Source organism: Centropristis striata, chromosome 4, assembly GCF_030273125.1.
Source record: "Centropristis striata isolate RG_2023a ecotype Rhode Island chromosome 4, C.striata_1.0, whole genome shotgun sequence".
NCBI lineage: Eukaryota > Metazoa > Chordata > Actinopteri > Perciformes > Serranidae > Centropristis > Centropristis striata.
In genome coordinates, this window is record NC_081520.1 from 19,820,157 (window position 1) to 19,835,125 (window position 14,969).

The 14,969-nt window shown below is 36.4% G+C and overlaps 1 protein-coding gene across 1 annotated transcript in view; it reads left to right on the plus strand.

Annotated features, from left to right (window-relative positions):
• kirrel3b (kirre like nephrin family adhesion molecule 3b) overlaps positions 1-14,969 on the plus strand; it is a 339,909-nt gene that overhangs the window by 202,326 nt on the left and 122,614 nt on the right. The window contains exon 2 of the mRNA XM_059330957.1: positions 1,795-1,944. Within this exon, the coding sequence (XP_059186940.1) occupies positions 1,795-1,944 (150 nt within the window). The remainder of the gene's footprint in view (positions 1-1,794; positions 1,945-14,969) is intronic.

Sequence of the window (14,969 nt, forward strand, 5' to 3'; positions counted from 1 at the left end):
ATGGAGTTCACTGCTCACCACTCTCCTCCGTGTGTTCAGGCAGAAAGTGGTGTGCAGTGATTTTTTTTGCAGCTAATAGCAGCAGCATCGTAGAATACATGTGTGTGATCTGGAGTTAATGTATGCCACTAGAGCCGTGTTGGCAGACGAGCAGCTCTGTTTTCTGCTGCAGCTTTTATCACCTAAACTCAGTAAATACATGCTGGAAACTAGAATATCAACAGTTACAAAGGTGTTTCATCAACACTTACAACTATAAAGTCATTTTGTGTCATTTTGTGTCTTGTTTTAGTCATTTTGTGTCTTTTTTAGTCTTTTTTGGGTCTTTTTTTTTAGTAGTTTTGTTTCTTTTTTAGTCTTTTTTGGTTCCTTTTTAGTCATTTTGTGTCTTTTTTTAGTCATTTTCTGTCTTTTTTTGTCATTTTTTCAGTAATTTTGTTTCATTTTGTGTGTTTTTTTTAGTCATTTTGTGTCTTTTTTAGTCATTTTGTGTCTTTTTTTTATTTTTTTGTCTTTTCATAGTCAGTTTGTGTATTTTTTAATCAAGTTGTGTCTTTTTTAGTAATTTTTTGTCTTTTTTTAGGCATTTTATGTCTTTTTTTAGGCATTTTGTGTCTTTTTTTTGTCATATATATAAAACTACTATTTCACAGTAGTAATTTGTGTGTGAGCTGGAGTTAATGTATGCCACTAGAGCCGTGTTGGCTCCTGTTATCTGCTGTGGTTGTCTAAGAGCCCGGCCCATCTGCACGGTGACATCCTTCATAAATGAACCAAGCCGAGCGGTGACGGCTGTCTCTTAGCGCCGCTGCTGCTTCCTCTCTGACACCTCTGATGCCTGTACTGTATCTTGTCTGTGCATCATGAATAGTACAAGGATGTGCCACGTTTGTATATCACACTTTAGGCTTCTTTCAACATGAGTTTGACAAGAGGCTTGAGTGAAATTGGTGGAAATGGGCATATGGTGCACTTCCCTTCATTCCCCTCCATTCAGCTCTTGAGACAGTGAAAGCAGGTGTTGGTAAAGCCACTTATCCTCCGTCTTTGATCTTCAGTTTTCTAGGCCCTCTTCTCCTCATAATATTAAAGTGATGTAACGATTTTCATGCACAACTTATAAACGCCTTCTAATGCACAACATGGGTCAGAAATGACCCTCATTCATTTCACATGTTATTTCATGCTGGCTGTGTGTTTGAATGTCTTTATTTTTATTACAACATATCATTATATCCTTTTTTTCTTTCATACTTTATTAAGAAAAGTAGTTTTTGCATTATTACAAGTTTACACACATGTCAAGTAAATATATGCTAGAATATCAAAAGTTACAAAGCTGTTTCAGCAACACGTACAAGTACAAAGTCATTTTGTGTTTTTTTTTGTCATTTTGTGTCTTTTTTTAGTATTTTTTAGTAATTTTGTGTCTTTTTTTAGTCATTCTGTGTCATTTTGTGTTTTTTGTAATCATTTTCATACTGGCTGTGTGTTTGAATATCTTTTTTTTATTACAACAGATCATTATATCCATTTTTCCTTGCATACTTTATTAAGAAAAATAGTTTTTGTATTACTACATCAAGTTTACACACATGGCTCAAAAATGACCTTGTGTTATGTTAATTCAGTGATAGTTTGTGTAGTGTGTGTGTGTGTGTGTGTGTGTGTGAGAATGAGAATGATGAAATTAATTTATTGCAAAGATAAAGAACATAAAAACTTGTGCATCGAGGGTTTAAATGGGTCAGAGCTGATCTTTAATCTCTCTTCTTCTTCTTTTTCTCTCTAAAGGGGCGGCGGCCATGTTTTCCCAGCAGCCCCAGGACCTGGTGGTGGTTGCGGGTCAGCCGGTGACGTTACCGTGCACCATCCCCGGTTACCACGGCGTCGTGCTGTGGATCAAAGATGGCCTGGCACTGGGAGTTGGAAGAGACCTCGCTGGTAAGTAACAACATTTCTCCCTTTGAACGTCTCGCCTGGTGTAAAAAAAACCCACAAAATGAGCAAAAAAGACAAAAAAAAAAAAAAAAGACACAAAAAAGACAGAAAATGACAGAAAATGACAAAAAAAGACACAAAAAGACACAAAATGACCAAAAAAAGAAACAAAATGACCAAAAAAGACACAAAAAACAAAAGATGACACAAAATGACTAAAAAAAGACACAAAATGACTAAAAAAAGACACAAAATTACACGAAATGACTAAAAAAAGACACAAAATGACCAAAAAAGACACTAGAAAGACACTAGAAAGACACTAGAAAGACACAAAATGACACAAAATGACTAAAAAAGACACAAAATTACAAAAAAAAGACACAAAAAGAAACAAAATGACTAAAAAAAGAAACAAAAAGACACAAAATGACTAAAAAAAGAAACAAAAAGACACAAAATAACTAAAAAAAGACACAAAATCACCAAAAAAGACACAAAATCACCAAAAAAAGACACAAAATCATTGAAAAAAGACATGAAATGACTAAAAACAGACACAAAACGATACAAAATGACTAAAGAAAGACACAAAATGACCAAAAAATACACAAAATGACCAAAAAAAGACACAAAATGACCAACAAAGACATAAAAAAGACACAAAATGACACAAAATGACAAAAAAAAGACACAAAAAGACACAAAATGACTAAAATGACTAAAAAAGGACTCAAAATTACCAAAAAAGACACAAAATTACCAAAAAAGACACAAAATGACAAAAAAAGACACAAAATTACCAACAAAAGACACAAACTGTTCGCCTGTTTCACGCTGGGAGTTGGCAGAGACCTCGCTGGTAACTAACAACATTCCTCCCCTTGAGCGTCTCGCCAGGCGTTTTTCCATTACCCTCCGTTTCCGCCATTAATTACACTCCACTAATATAACTGTCATATTCAAATGGCTGCTTTTTGTCATCTAAAGCCCCCCCACATGTCAACATCCTGCCCTCTGCCAGATACATCACTCCACAGACAGATAAAAGAGCTCTGATAATAGTGTATTACAACACAAAATTATATTACAAGTGTTATGTACAACATCAATAATTATATCACTCAGCTCAACCAAACAGCATCAAAAAAGCTTTTCTGTCTGCGTGTTTGATGCAGACCTAAATCTCTTATACTTTGTGTTTGGCAGAGAAGCAGAAAAACCGGAATGAAATGAGAAATCAATAGTGGCGCTGGTCTTTCTCTGGTGCTTCAGGCTGCTAAATGGCTTTTTGAAGAGTAGTTGGCATCCTCTAATTACACTGCACCTCGTGTATAATTGCCTTAATTGTTTAATTTGGAGTAAAAGTGACTACTGCACTGTCATTTAGTAGCCTGTTGTTCCACCGATCGGGCCTTTATGTATATTCATGACCTGGATGGATTTGAAGGAAGCACACCCCTCCTCTAAATAAACATTTACAACCTCTGAAGCACTGAGCTACTGGATGAGAAAATCCATAAAAGCGTAGTACGCACGCATCATTTACTGAAATGATCATTAAATTCTTCCAAAACAGAGATCCATTTAGATCTGAGCATGGGGTTCTCTATCCACAGGAGGAGCTTCACTCTATCAGGGCTCAGGCCTCATTTATAACAGCTTTATAATATACTTCACACACCACCACTGTGTGACCACTCTACAAACACTGTAAAAACTGAATCTAAGTCAGATTAAATATCTCAGATCAAGGGGATATCTGCTTATTTTCTGTCTGATAAGATTCTTAGTAAGCATCTTTTATGTTCCACTGTTTCACTTGTTTTAAGTGTTTTGGTTCTTAATTATCTAAATAATAATAATATTACAGCTTGTTACTGAGATAGTATGACCTATACTGAGTAAATACATGCTGGAAACTGGAATATCAACAGTTACAAAGCTGTTTCAGCAACACTTACAAGACTTACAAGACACAAAATGACTAAAAAAAGACACAAAATGACCAAAAAAGACACAAAATAACTAAAAAAGACACAACAGCAGACACAAATGACCAAAAAAGACACAAAAATGACACTAAATGACACAAAATGACAAAAAAAAGACATAAAAAGACACAAAATGACCAAAAAGACACAAAACGACAGAAAATGACTAAAAAAAGACAGAAATTGACCAAAAAAGACACTAAATGTTGGACTGTTTCACTTGTTTGAAGTGTTTTGGTCCTTAATGATCTAAATCAGATATTACAGTAACATATTGTTACTGAGATTTCATGACCTATACTGAGTAAATACATGCTGGAAACTAGAATATCAACAGTTACAAAGCTGTTTCACCAACACTATAAAGTCATTTTGTGTCTTTTTTAGTCATTTTGTGTCAATTTTTTAGTCATTTTGTGTCATTTTGTGTCTTTTTTAGTCATTTTGTGTCATTTTTTTAGTCATTTTGTGTCTTTTTTAGTCATTTTGTGTTTTTTTAGTCATTTTGTGTCTTTTTTAGTCATTTTGTGTCATTTTTTTAGTCATATTGTGTCTTTTTTAGTCATTTTGTGTCTTTTTTTAGTCATTTTGTGTCTTTTTTCAGCCATTTTGTGTCTTTTTTCAGTCATTTTGTGTCATTTTTTTAGTAATTTTGTGTCTTTTTTAGTCTTTTTTAGTCATTTTGTGTCTTTTTTCAGTCATTTTGTGTCTTTTTTTAGTCATTTTGTGTCATTTTTTCAGCCATTTTTAGAACACAACACAAGTCTATTTTTATCAGGAAGGATTAAATCTGTACTTCACGTGAGGTCGGGGGTCTTCTACCCTCTGACCTTTAACAAACGGAGTCTCCGATGCGGTCTGTAATTAAAGCTGGGCCCAGTAAAGCCGTCCTATTCCCTCCGGAGGTTCTTATCAGGCCCGGGGGGACGGGGAGGTTGCAGTAAACAATCAGGTCCTGCAGTCTCAGAGTCTCCTTTGACAGCAGAGGAGGCAGACAGGGAGAGGACTTATGATTGCTGCAGATAGAAGAGAGAGAGAAGAGAGAGAGCACAATTGTATTTGGGGTCAGAGTGGAGTAGAGATGTAGAGTTTGTTTTATCCTCTTCTATTTTTATTGATTTAACAAGACAAGACAATCAAGATGAAATCTGATTTCAGCTCTGAGCCAGAGGAAGCAAGAGAAGAGAGAAAACAAAGGGAATGTCAGGTCACTACATCAACCTTTAACCCTGTGGAGTGTCCAAAAACTCCAAATAATCCAGACTTGTTGACTCCATCCAGACTAGAAAACAAAGCAGCGTGGAGCCCAACTGTAAATTTACCTCTAAAGTTCTGGCTGTAAACTCCATGAGGCCAGTTTCAGTTTGATGATGATATACCAAGTAAAACTGGAGACAAGCTCAAATATATTTAGTATAAAATGATAGAACTGGATTGAACCCTCTTATATGTTAGATTTGACACCTTTGGTCACATTTGAACCATTTAAAATTCTTTACTGAGCACGAGTGTTTTGGAAGGAAAAAAAGATTCAAAATCACATTTTATGTTGGACTAAAGGACTAATAACGACACAAAATGACGAAAAATGACTAAAAATGACTATAAATTGACCCAAAATGACCGAAAAGACACAAAATGACGAAAAATGACCAAAAAAATGACACAAAATGACTAAAAAAAGACACAAAAAGACACAAAATGAAAAAAAAAAACACAAAATGACCAGAAAAGACACAGAATGGCCAAAAAAAGACACAAAATATTTAAAAAAAGACACAAAATGACCAACAATTACAAAAAATTGACACAAAATGACCAAAAATGACTAATAAAAGACACAAAATAACTTAAAAAGACACAACAACAGGTGTTTAAGTGTATACAGGCAGGATGAAAATAGAGTTAACATCACATCAGTCATGGACAAGATGCAGTTTTTCTGACCTTCACTACTTAAGTACTTACTCTTTCTTATTTGTCTGAATAGTCGGACCAGGAAGTAGAGACACCGGGGTGACGTTTCTCTGTATAACGCTTTAAAACATGCACAGGTTTGTGTGTGTATGAGGAGTAATTAGTGCCTGTGTGGAGCAGACAGGTCACTAGAACCACCAGTGTGATACGGACAGCGGGCTGAGTGCTTCTTTTGAGACGGATGAGACTTTTAGAGAAATAAAGACTCCACAGCTGTCCTTTTTTATCACTGCTGCTAGATAAAAAGACACAAAATGACCAGGAAAAGGACACAAAATGACTAAAAAAGACAAAATGACCAAAAAGAGACACAAAATAATTAAAAAAGACACAAAATGACCAAAAAAGACACAAAATGAGAAGACAAAATGACCAAAAATGACTAAAAAATGACACAAAATAACCAAAAAGACACAAAATGACTAAAAAAGACACAAAATGACGAAAAAAATACACAAAATAATTTAAAAAGACACGAAATGACCAAAAAAGACAAAAAAAGACACGAAATGACCAAAAAAGACTAAAAAAAAGGCACGAAATGACCAAAAAAAGACACAAAATGAGAAGACAAAATGACCAAAAATGACCAAAAAAGGACACAAAATGACCAAAAAAGGACACAAAATTACCAAAAAAAGACACAAAATGACTAAAAAAGACACAAAATGACCAAAAGCTTTGTGTGTGTATGAGGAGTAATAAGTGCCTGTCTGGAGCAGACAGGTCACTAGAACCACCAATGTGATACGGACAGCGGGCTGAGTACTTCTATTGAGACGGATGAGACTTTTAGAGAAATAAAGAGCTCCACAGCTGTCCTTTTTATCACGGCTGCTACATAAACAAGCGATGCACGCGGCAGTAAAAGAGTGATGCTCCATCCACTGTGAAACGTGGATGTACACAATGAGAGGGAAAGTGGCAGCTGTATACATAAAAAGTGCGACGAATCAAATGTTGCATGGAGCATTTCAATAATACAGGTCTGCTGCTGGGGATTCATAGAAAGGAGGAGGTGCTGCTGCGTCGGCACTGATGCTATGATGTGTTTCATTCACAGCAGCAGTGATTAAACCTGAGAACTCTCTCCATTCACACACACAAATCACTGCACAAAAGCCAATGATTCCTATCTGTCCCTCAATCCTCCCATTCATCCCCCCTTTGTGTTACGCTTTTCCACTCTAATTAAAGAAAAGCAAAGTAGCCCCACAACTGCTTCACAACATGCTCATCAATGTGATGAATATGCATGACGGAGAATGTATCTGCTACGCATGATGGCTGCAGACAAAGCAGCTATAAGTGAATTCTCCTGCACGTACAGTAGAGACGTGGAGCTGTAGACATTATGGAGGAGAAGGAGGAGGAGGAGGAGAGGCTATAGGAGGAAGAGTTCTTGACAGTGAGCAGCGTGTCACTCTTTAAACACAGGTCACCTGTTCACAGTTGCAGCTAACCTGCTACTATCCCCCGGTGGTTACGCTGTGTGAAACAGGTGAGTGCTACACTGCAAAAAAGGTGTTTAAAAACAGTAAATCTGAGGGAAATGATCTTGCTGCATGGACAGATAATTTCACTTGTCAAGATTTCTTAAATTAAGATTATTAAATCTAGAAATAAGCATGTCGAACACTCAAAAAAAGAAATTAACTCGTAAAACAAGATAAATGATCTAACACTTCTAAATCTAAAGTTTTTTTTATCTTGGTAAGAACCAAATAATCATCAGGTCACTCTGCTCGGGCCAGTTCATCACTGCTGGCAGCTTTAATTCATCTGGTTTTAAGAGTTAATTTCTTATTTTAAGTGTTCAACATGCTTATTTCTAGATTTAATAATCTTAATTTAACCCTTTGATGCACAACATGGTCTAAAGTGACCCCACTAAGTTTCTATATCTCTACAATAAATTAATTTCATCATTCAGTATTGCAGGTTTTCCTCAAATAACTTGTTTTTGATCATCATACATCCTAATTTTCTGTTTTTATTTACGCTTCTAATGCACAAGGTCATTATGACTTGTGTGTAAACTTGATGTAATAATACAAAAACATTTTTTTTCATAAAGCATGAAAGGAAAAATTTATATAATAATCTGTTGTAATAAAAAAAGATATTCAAACACACATGCAGCATGAAATAACATGAGAAACTAGATTATTTATTTGATGCATTAGAAGGTGAAATTATCTGTCCATGCAGCAAGATCATTTCCCTCAGATTTACTGTTTTTATCTGGTTTTTAGAGACCTTTTCTACAGTGTGTGTGTTATGGAGGAAGAGTTCCTGACATGACATGTTGACAGTCAGCAGCGAGTCTCTTGTTTCTCCTGAGAGAGAGTAGAAACACAGGTCACCTGTTCACAGCTGCACTAACCTGCTACTATCCCCTGGTTGTTTCTGCTGTGTGAAACATGTTCTAGGTGAACGCTATAAATCACTAGGCCACGCCCCCAGTGACTCCACACACACACACACACACACACGTAGAGCATTGATCCAGCCTCAGGATGAATCCATTCCCCTCTGATGGATTCATTACTCCTTAATGGGCCTATTTTACATTGTTTGCTTTGGCTAACACATTGTGTCTTGTGAAATGTGCTGAGATGTGAGATCAATGCTCCTTCCAGGTACAATCACACGTGCACAGGTGATCAGTCTTCATGTGAGCCGCCATCATTTCACTCTTATTGATGGTATTAACCCTTAAAAGGACATTCATTGATTGAAACACTTGCAAATTCCAAATTTCAACCCTAGAGAATATTGGAGGATATTACATACAGCCAGGGGGTAATATTTAGAGAAAAAAAGTTACAAAATTATGGGAAAAAAATCTCAAATTAATGGTTAAGTTACAAATTTAGGAGAAAATTTTTTCAAATTAATGGTAAAAAAGTTTACGAGATTAAAGTGGCAATCTACGAGAAAAAAGTTGTTTTTTTCACTTTTTTCTCACAAATCTGTGACTTTTTTGCACAGATTTGCCACTTTAAATCTCTTAAATCTGTTACTTTTTTTCTTGTAGATTTGCCACTTTAATCTAGTAACGTAGCCTGATCTTTGCTGATTAGCTGAAGAAATCCATTTGGTTCTACGACCTCACAGAGAGACATAAGGACCTCATTTATGTCCAATGAAGTTACCAAATATAGTTCTTCGCCCGATAAAGGGTAAATGTGTGAACGGAGGTGCAACAACACATTACAGTGGCGGTCTAGACCAATCTTACTGTGGGTCCAGTGTTTTATCAGAGGGTACATTAAAAAAACAGCAAAGATATATTTAAGCATTCAAAACCTTTATTTTGGCTCATTTAAGTCTATTTAGAAAATACAAACACATTGATTGAAAAATGAGACTCACCAACAACAGTTATTTTTGTACGATAATGACATTTCTTATTTTTGTGCACAACTATTATTATTTATTTTTTTGAAGTGAAGTACAGTGAGCATGATCTTTTTTTTATTTACACAAGCTTTTATTGCACAATTAAACACTGTAAACAAAAGATAAACAATAGTTACCCAATAAAATTGAGGCAACAGATGCACGCAATATTATTAATTTAATACGTTACAAGTTGAGTTAATAACTTAACAGGAAGTGCCTGTCAATTAAAAACGGACTAATTCTATTGTGTTGGATTCATTCAAAATTCTCTTGATTTAGAATTACATACACATAAAGATGACATTTAATGTGATCAAAATAAGTAGATTCTATCTCAAACATTTATATTAAAGTTACTTAAACAACTGCCTCAAAATCAAGGACGCATTTATATTTAATACATTTTATCAAATATATTAAGTAAAAAGAAATGATTACAGAATGTACACATTCTGGGTTCCTTTTGTGTACAATGAGATATTGTTTGAACAAAAAATAGGTCAGAATTGTTTCGTCGATCATCGTTATAAATTGATTTGTTACTAAATTCACACATGTGGCCCCTGTAGGCCCCTGTGTAGAAGCGCCACTGCATTACAGAATGTTTCCATTGATGAGATTGTAATATTCTTCTCATTACTATCCACCTCAAATGCAAATGACTTTTTCCTTTTGGATCCACTTTAATGCACAGAGATGAAACTGGAGCAGAGCCACGTCGTCCTCACGCTGCAGAATTATTCTTAGTCTGCCTGAGGCTGCGATGAGGTAATTGGCCAGATCATCTGTTTGTGTAAGAGAAACTGACACGGCTGATACCTTTATACCTGCTACAATTAAAGCAAGCACAACAAAAGTGTATGTGAAGTGAGTTTCCTGTCTGCAGGCTCAGATATGAGTCAAACCGAGGTCACATCACTCAGAAAGAGCAATAATCATTACCCTTGTGATCCTCTATGGCATTATTGCTTTGAATCTCATCAATGAACATAAAATTGAAGCGAAATGGTTCTCCGGGTGACCTTGTGCGCATAATGGTGCGTCCTCTATTTTTGGCATTATTCTGAGCATGAAAAGCTGAAAGCTCTCTTTCACTCACTCGCTGGTTATTAATGTTATTAATGGAAGCTTTTAGTTATCATCAGCTCTCTATTAACCCTGTCATATTTACAACCGCTGCTGCTGAAGCCTCGCTATCACTCAGTGCATGAGCAGATGAGGAGACAATGGGCCCCCGGGCCCCACCGGGCCCCTGGGCTCTGATACCAGAGGCCCCGACTCCTCTGCTGCATGACAACAAGACACACAGACTGAAGCCAGAATGTGGTGCAGAAATACGGAAAATCTGCAGACTAGAGACGAGAGAAGAGAGAAAAGCTCCAGTAAACAGCTTAGATTCACTATGAAGGTGTTAATGAAGCTGATATTAAACTTTATAACCGTATATGTTGGTCACATAAGCTATTATTACTGACTTACTTGTCCAACAGTGTGCAGTGTGCACATTTATCACTTTTAATAGCCGTTTAGTCTCTTTTTGTTGCCTTGTGTCTCTTTGTATCCGTTGTTTTTCTCTTTTAACAGTTACTTTTTGTATGCGGTTTTGTACTGTTTTGTATGTCTTTGTAGTCAATTTTTGTATCTTTTTTGGTAAATGGTAAATGGACCTGCACTTATATAGCGCTTTTCTAGTCGCTTTGCGACCACTCAAAGCGCTTTACACTACAGACTGCGCTCATTCACCCTTTCACACACACATTCATACTGGTGGCAGAGGCTACCCTAAACGGTCCCACCTGCCACCATTGGGAATTCATTCACACACTGATGAACACAGCATCGGGAGCAATTTGGGGTTCAGTATCTTGCTCAACGATACTTCGACATGTAGGCTGCGACGGTCAGGGATCGAACCACCAACCCTTCGGTTGGGGGCCAACCGACTCTACCAACTGACCCACAGCCGTCATTGTCATTTTGTGTCTCTTTGTAGTTGGTTTGTGTTTTTTTGTGTCATTTTGTAGTCGGTTTGTGTCATTTTTGTCTCATTGTAGTCGTTTTGTGTCTCTTTGTATCTCTTAGTTGTCACATTGTGTCTCTTTTTAGTTGTTTAGTGTAACTTTGTCATTGTTTTTGCTGTTTTTAAAGTTGTTTTTTGCATGTGGTTGTGTTGGTATTTTCATAGTTATTTTTGTACGTAGTTTTGTATTGTTTTGTGTCTCTTTGTAGTCATTTTGAGTGTCTTTCTGGTAATTTTGTGTCTCCTTGTGTCTCTCTGTAGTCTCGTTGTAGTCATCTTGTGTCTCTTTGTTGTCATCTTGTGTCTCTTTGTAGTCGCAGCTGAGATTCACCATGAAGGTGTTAGTGTATATGTTCTGTATAACTTTATATGTTGGTCACATAAGCTAATATTACTTTCTTACCTGTCCAACAGTGAGGAGATCAGCTCAGCTTCTGTCTGCAGCTTTTTCACTGCCAATAACTAAAGCAAATCCAAGGTCGTCAAACATTCATAATAATTCATAAAATATATGTTTTATAAATTTCTGTGCAGGTTTTTCACTTTTAATAGCCATTTAGCCTCTTTTTGTTGCCTTGTGTCTCTTTGTATCCGTTGTTTTGCACTTTTAATAGTTACTTTTTGTATCTGGTTTTGTACTGTTTTGTGTCTCTTTCTAGTCATTTTGTGTCTCTTTGAAGTTGTTTTGCTGTTTCTAAAGTTTTTTTTATGTGGTTGTGTTGGTATTTTCATAGTTATTTTTGTATGTAGTTTTGTATTGTTTTGTGTCTCTTTCTAGTCATTTTGTGCCTCCTTTTTGTTGCCTTGTGTCTCTTTGTATTCGTTATGCAGCTCTGTGTTTTTGTGTCTCTTTGTAGTCACTTTGTTTCTCTTTGTTGCCATTATGTATCATTTGTGTCTCTTTGAAGTCATTTTTTGTTGTTTTATGTCGTTTTGTGTCTCTTTGTAGTTGTTTTGTGTCACTTTGTCTTATAGTTATTTTCATATGTGGGTTTTGTATTATTTTATGTCCCTTTATGTTCCCATTTTGTGTCTCTTTTTGGTTTTTTATCTGTCTTTTCATGGTTGTTGTGACTCTCTGTGTAGGTGTTTTGGCCTCTTTCAGTAGTTTTATGTTTCTTTATTCTCAGTCTCTGTCTCTTTCTAGGACATGTCTCTTTGAGTGACAGGCCAGGGGCCCCAGTAGTCCCTGTCAGTAATCCATCCATGACTCAGTTCAGCACGAAGTGTAAAACTCAAAGAAAGGAAGCATTTGATCACCTGGAGTTTTCACACAAACATCCAGCGGAGCAGCTGTCATCTTTGTTCCTCTTTTAGTTAACTTCCCCATCATTTGGCCTTCCTTTTGTTTCTCTTCTCGCTGGCTCTCATGTTGATGTTTAGCCGTTCTTTTGTCCTCCGTCCTCCCACCGTACAGACCCTTAAGATTAGAGGCTACACGTAGGAGGATGAGATGCACAGAGTGGCTTAATCGGCTGTAACTCACCCCACCAGCAGAAAATGAAGCCCACTTCATGCTCTATTAAAGGCAACTGGATTCAATGAAGCAACAGTCAGTAATTGGACTTTGGGCATGCGATGGGTTTCTGCTGTCGACATATTCAAGGATTTAAAAGCTGTTCTCAGGCTGCCCAGTTATCTTCTTTTTGGGCGCTAAAACATATAAGCAGCCTGTAAAAACTTTACAGTTCAATCAATGTATTTGTATCTTTCAAATATACTTAAATTATATTTTTAAATAAGGTAAAATAAAGGTTTTGAAATATAATCTTTGCAGTTTTTAACCCTCTGGAGTCCACGAAAGCGCCGGAGCATGACTTCTTCGTGACGTCAAAAAAAGACACAAAAAGACACAAAATGGCGAGAAAAAAGAGACAAAATGACACAAAAAGACACAAAATTACCAAAAAAAGAGACAAAATGACCATAAAAATACACAACAACAGACACAAAATGACCAAATAAGACACAAAAAGAGACACGAAAAGACATGAAAAGGATTCAAAAATGGACAAAATAGTACAAGACTCCATAGAGTTAAATAAATGTGATGGGTTTTTGCTGTAGACATATTCAAGGATTTAAAAGCTGTTCTCAGGCTGCCCAGTCTGTTATGTTCTTTTTGGGCGCTAAAACATATAAGCAGCCTGTAAAAGCTTTACAGGGAGAGAGAGAGAGTGGAGCGTTTGGGGATCTCTGAAGTGAACATGAGTCATTGGCTAGCTGTTACTGGGAAATCAATAATTTTCTCCCCAACATTTGTTGGCATTGACCCAACACTTGGATGGGCACTGACAGACTTTCTGGAAAGGAAACGACAAGTGTGTGAGTCTAAAGTGTGAAGTTTTCTTTTTAAAAGTGAAGCTTTTGTTTAAAGTCTGGCCTTGTTCTGCTGTAACATTCTCCAAAACTATCCACTAGTTTCATCATTGATCAATTACTTAAGGACCACTGGAGGAAAAAGCAATTCTTAGCTGGAAATTCGCAACATTTTTGGAGTGCATTTTTTATGAACAGACATTCTCATTTCATTCCAAACACTGTATCACCAATAATTAGAAAGATGGAGCGAGAGCAAAAGAATGGGATCTTCAGAGACGAGCAATTCTAAAAGCATGAGAAATACCCCATAAAGCTGCGCAGTCAAACTCATTCTTCTTCCTGCTTATTTGCCCCGGTGGACGGATGCACTCCACAACACACTCTCGATGCATATTTCGATAATAGTTAGGGGGATATCTTTAAAACCATCTCGCTTGACTTGTGTAAAATGCCCAGGTCTCTTGGATATTGCTCTGCTTTCTTGCATTATTAAACTATAAATCATTTCACAGAGCAATGCTGAAACAACTCAAACTCTAGCTGTTCCTGTTTACGGCTGCAGTAAAACATCATTTTGCAGAAAGCAGCAACCTCCACAGCAGCTCATTAACATTGCCAGGAGTGCTATAAAACCGTGTGTTATAGTATTCATGTTTTAATCTTGTATGGAAATGTATTGTGGTTATATTAGCAAATTCATCTATAAAGTCATCTATAATACTCACCTGCTGGCTGTTTGAATTATCTCGTCGTGCAGCTCAATTAGAGCCGTCCCATTAAAATGCAACGCAGCCTGCTGTATATGCATTTAATCTGTGTGTCTTTTTGTTGTTGCTTTAACCCTCTAGAGTCTCCAAAAGCACCAAATCATGACTTCTTCATCACATCTAGAAAACAAAGCAGTGTGGAGCCCTACTGTAAATTTACCTCTAAAGTTCTGGCTGTAAACTCCATGAGGCCAGTTTCAGTTTGATGATGATATACCAAATAAAACTGGAGACAAGCTCAGATAGATTTAGTATCAAATGATAGTGGAACTGGATGGAACCCTCTTATATGTTAGATTTGACACCTTTGTTCACATTTGACACATTTAAAATTCTTTATTGAGCATGATAGTGTTTTGAAAGTAAAAAAAAAGATTCAAAATCAGATTTCATGTTGGGCTAAAGGACTAAAAAAGACACAAAATAACTAAAAAAGACACAAAATGACAAAAAAGACACAACACGACTAAAAAAGACACAAAATGACCAAAAAAAGACACAAAATGAGAAGACAAAATGACCAAAAAAACCCACAGAAGA